Source organism: Hippocampus comes, unplaced genomic scaffold, assembly GCF_001891065.2.
Source record: "Hippocampus comes isolate QL1 unplaced genomic scaffold, H_comes_QL1_v1.1 scaffold333, whole genome shotgun sequence".
NCBI lineage: Eukaryota > Metazoa > Chordata > Actinopteri > Syngnathiformes > Syngnathidae > Hippocampus > Hippocampus comes.
Window position 1 is genome coordinate 289,314 of NW_017805386.1, and position 5,010 is coordinate 294,323.

General features: G+C 55.7%; 1 protein-coding gene across 1 annotated transcript in view; it reads left to right on the plus strand.

Annotated features, from left to right (window-relative positions):
* The first annotated feature begins 228 nt into the window (after nucleotides 1-228).
* lamc3 (laminin, gamma 3) overlaps nucleotides 229-5,010 on the plus strand; it is a 45,523-nt gene continuing 40,741 nt past the window's right edge. Inside the window, exons 1-2 of the mRNA XM_019873036.1 lie at nucleotides 229-1,179; nucleotides 4,410-4,714. Of these exons, the coding sequence (XP_019728595.1) occupies nucleotides 807-1,179; nucleotides 4,410-4,714 (678 nt within the window). The 5' untranslated portion in view covers nucleotides 229-806. The remainder of the gene's footprint in view (nucleotides 1,180-4,409; nucleotides 4,715-5,010) is intronic.

The following is a 5,010-nucleotide window of genomic DNA, read 5'->3' on the forward strand; positions in this document are numbered from 1 at the left end:
CCCGTCATGTAAAAATTCAACACACAGACTTAGAAAATGATCTTCCACCACCGGTTTTGCACGAATCAATCATCGCCGCGGTCCATCGCAGACCGACCCGCAATGATTGAAACTTGTCAATGTAGAGAGACTTCTTTTTTTGAAGTAGTTGAAAGCAAGGGGCTCGCATCACATCCACAGGACGCCATTTCTTTTCCCCGCCACCAACTTCTTGTTCAGATCGCTGTGCCAGCTCGTGCCGAATGTTGCTCTGCATCAAACGTGGATGCCAGAAGGTTTTTGTTGTCTTAGCATGCTGAGCTAACAAGAGTTAGCACGCATCAATGCTCACGATTGGACACAGAACAGCTCGTCATGACAATGACTGTTTGTTTTCTATGAATTTATTTCACATGAAAAGGGGAGACGTGACGTGTTCGCCGCGCTGACATTGGGCCTCGACTTGCCGACGGATAACGTTCCGGAGCCTTTGAAGCTTCTCGCGTTCCACCAGCAGATGGAGGAATGCTCCCGGTCTGCCGCGGTCACCGGCGCCGCCGCCCACCGACGAGCCCCCCGTCCCCCGGATCCTCCTCCGATGAGAGGAGTTCCCGCGCGGACCTTCCCAGAGGGGGAACACGCACGCGTTGAGGCCGGAGAGAGCGGGCTGGGATGAGTTTGGCTGCGGGGCTGCTCTTTGTCCATTTTCATCCCTCCCATCAAAGTTTTGGTCTGTGAGAGAAAAGAGAGCGACACACATCGACAGATCCATCTTTTTGGGTGAAGCGTCGACGCGACGAGGCGGCGATTGAAGCCGTCGTGCGGAAATGGACGCCCGTCTCGCCGTGTGGTTTCATCTCCTGGCCCGCTTCCTGCCGCCGGCCGGCGCCTCCATGGACTCCTGCTACGACGAGGAGACGGCCGCCCCCGGCCGCTGCCTGCCCAAGTTTGAAAACGTGGCCTTCAATCGGAGCGTGCTGGCGTCCAACCAGTGCGGCTCGGCGCCCGAGGAGTTCTGCATGCAGATGGGCTCGGCGGCGCGCTCGTGCCACCTCTGCGACGCTTCGGTGCCGGGCTTTGGCCACGGCGCCGCCCTGCTGACCGACTTCCACAGGAACGAAGAGCCCACCTGGTGGCAGAGCCAGTCCATGTACTTTGGCATCCAGCACCCCAATTCCGTCAACCTGACGCTGCGTCTGGGTAAGAGCTCTTCGGTCTTGGCTTTGGCCGATTGTCTTCCATTTCAACGCTGTTGCTAACCAAAAGAGCAGCGGCGGCGCACGCTCGGTCTCTCGATGCGTCAGGCCTTTTGGTGGCCACCGAACTTGACATTGGGGTGCCAGCGCGTCACGGCTGCCCGCTTGACGGGATTTGCTCACGTGCCGTCCGCGATGGGCGCTTTGACATCGAGTTTTGTCAACAGCAGCGGGCGCTGCTTGGTCAAACGTCAGCCGCCTGAGATGGCTGAAAAGGGGCGGATGCTTATCATGATTATGATGCACTGAAACTTTTGCAAAGTACCGTCGCTCAACTTTGAAAATGTCCACTCTTTGGATCCTCTTTCAATTTGGAAGGCTGACAAATGTCTCACTTTGTGCTCTCCATTCGCCATCTCCAGGAATAGAAAGAGAGCGCTCGCGTCGGTCATGCTAATAACGACCACGACATAATCGAACGCAGACGGTTCGCCGCGGTTCTTGTGATGGGATTTCACGGGACAAAGCGGCTGAGCTGCGACGCTTTGGCTTTCGCTGCCGTTTTAGCGGGGCCACTCGGGCGCCCGCGTCTTTGCACGTTCCTCATCACCCCCGTTGCGCCGTCGTCGCTTAAGAGCGCGGGCCGCGGCTCAGCGCCTACTGCGTCAAAAGACTTTGACACGGCTTAAGGTCGGAATGTGTGAGTTTTGCCGGGGGAGGACGAGGAGTATCTTGACGTGGCCGACAGCGAGCGAGCCAGCGATGTCGAGCAATCTTTGCTCTTTTTCTTTTTTCTTTCTGTGTGTGTGTGTGTGTGTGTGTGTGTGTGTGTGTGTGTGTGTGTGTGTGTGTGTGTGTGTGTGTGTGTGTGTGTGTGTGTGTGTGTGTGTGTGTGTCAGCTTGCCTCCTGCCGCTTCGAGACATCCCGCAGACCTCCGCCAAGGCCCGAACACGGGCCGGCTTGCAATATTAATGCATTCGTGTCTGCGATCAAGGGACAAAGTGCACTCAGATCTTGATGTCAACTTGGTGACAGTGGCCCAAAATCAAAGCCCGTGAACATGTCCGACAGCATTTTCTTTGTTATGTTTGAAATGGCCGCCGACGGTTGTAGAAGCGTGTCGTCGGTCCTCCTTGGAGCCAACCGCTTTTCATCGCCTTCCGCGTTAGCTTTAGCTTCGACGGGCATATGCTCCTTCTCCAAATTGAGAGGAGCCAGATGAAGGGGCTCGCTCGGGCATGAGATTCCAATGCCTCCTGGGCACGTCCCGTGAAATCCCCTCAAAAGTTTCACGTTGGAACGCCACGTTACCCATCTGGATGTCAGCGGGGGGTCCGGACGCATTTGTTGTCTTTTGCTCCGCCAATCTAAACACGCGCTCGCCCAGAGGAGAGCGAGAATGACCAAGATGGCGGCGGGAGTCTGGAGGCAAACAAAATAAGGAGGGGGAAGAAATGCTGGTGAGGAATCGGGGGTCAGCTCCCCCCCTCCACCAAAAGAAACACGAGCATCCTTGAAGTCTGCAGCTGGTTCTCATTGGGCGCAGTCAACCAACACCAACATCCTGACTCGCGTATAAACAACAAGCAAATGTTTCAAGAACACGGCTGGAAATATTTAGTCCCGGCCGCTCTCCCGGAGTTTAGTCTGGACGAGAGTCTCACTGAGGTCAAAACGTTCCCAGACTGCCCTTTAATAGCTAGCGGCCAGATAAATGGAGCGAGTGTACAGGAGCCACTCGAGCGGATTCTCCAACAAGCCCGAGAAGCCCGGTCCGTTATCTTTCAGGGATTAGCTCTCAATGGCCCGGCGCTGACTTTAATTGAGATCAGACTCTCGCTCAGGTCAGATATGTTGCGTAGGTCTCGGGATGAACTTCAAACGCTTCGCAGGGCGTCCGGGGATCCTTCATTCAAGTGCCAGCGAAGTCAAACGAATGGCTCGGCACAGACAAGGGCATTCGCTGAGCGGATTAGCGCAGCCACCGAGAGCAGGAAAATCTTCCCGACATGCTAAAATACCGACAGACGTCGCTCCAGGTTTTGCAGGCTTCCAAAAAAAAAAAGTCCATTTGGAATATGAGGCGAGGCAAGATGGCGAAGGCATACGAAGAAAATCTGAAGCTCCACCCGGGGAGACAAATCAAATGTCAATGATTTCAAAATCACAACGCTTGCAGTCTCTTGGGTCAATGGGCCTTTCTTTCTTTTCAGCACCAGGTGCAATTTTCCATCACTTCCCTTCCCCTTGCATTGATCGTCTCGGCGTGTTGCCATCTTAGCGACTGTCGCTACGGCAACCTCGGAATGAATTGCCCCCCCCAGAATGTGGGCCCTCGCCACCCGTCCAAAACAATTTACGAATCATTTCACGTCGAATGCATGAAATTACACAAATATCCTTTGCGGATGCAAGTTTGCCTTTCGTCCCCGCTGGCTGCGGGGGGGCGGGGGGGGGGCACGCATCCGGCATCGTCTTGCGCCTCCGTGATGAGTCGTGCCTCGGTGCCGGCAGGGCTGCGGTCACCTCATGCGGAGAGTAAATGAAAGTTTAACGATCTTTTGGCTCGCAGAGGAAAGAAACCATTACGGACGGCTGCGAAAACAAGAGCCTGCGCGGTACCTGGGAGGGGAGTGCGCCCCCCTACGAGTGTGCGGGGAGATGTTGTGTCTAATGATGTGGGACAAATTTCCCTGTCGAGGGGCGATGCGAGCGAGAGGACAATACATACACAATCCACAGCGCAATGGCAAAACCTTGCGCGGCTTTCATCGCGGGCCGCTTGGTCGGCGGCGGCCGAGCGCGTCGCGCACGGCCGACGGGTCGCGGAAATGAGAAGCGACAAATGAAAGGCTCTCGGAGAGGAGTGAGGTGTACTCGTTTTGTTTCGAGAGCCCACAAGTGGATGGCGTCTTAAATCAGCAATAGCCGCTTTCACGATGACTGGAAAAAGTTTTTACGTTGTTTTTTTGTCTTTTTTGGATGGTGCGGGGGTGGGGTGCTTTTTCCTGTGAACAATGCTGCCATGAAATCGTGTTCCAGAGTCCACCTGGCAATCTTCCCGAGCTTGGCGACGAGTCGCGGAAGAATGGAAGCAGGTTCATGCGAAGACACGTCGACCCGCTCGGTTTTGTTTTACACCAGGGGGCCCAAATTGCAGCCCATGGACCAAATCCATCGGCGTCCGGCTGAGACTCTTTGGCCCCAGCTGACGCCAAGTGTACGTTCCACAGGGAAGGCCTTCGAGATCACCTACGTGCGACTGAAATTCTACGCCAGTCGGCCGGAGAGCTTCGCCATCTACAGGCGCAGCGAGGCGGACGGCCCCTGGCTGCCCTATCAGTTCTACAGCGCCTCCTGCGGGGAGACCTACGGCAAGGCCGTCAACGGTTTCTTGCGCCTGGGGGATGACGAGAGGACGGCGTTGTGCACCAACGAGTTCAGCGACATCGCGCCGCTCACCGGGGGGGACGTGGCCTTCTCCACCCTGGAGGGACGGCCCAGCGCCTACAACTTTGACCGCAGTCTCGTCTTACAGGTCAGTCCTCGCCGTTTTTTTTTTTTTTTAAGAATGACTTATGTCAGTGGTTGTTTGGCGCATTTCTTGCGCCTGGGGGATGACGAGAGGACGGCGTTGTGCACCAACGAGTTCAGCGACATCGCGCCGCTCACCGGGGGGGACGTGGCCTTCTCCACCCTGGAGGGACGGCCCAGCGCCTACAACTTTGACCGCAGTCTCGTCTTACAGGTCAGTCCTCGCCGTTTTTTTTTTTTTTTAAGAATGACTTATGTCAGTGGTTGTTTGGCGCATGGGCACAAATAGTCAGCGCCCCC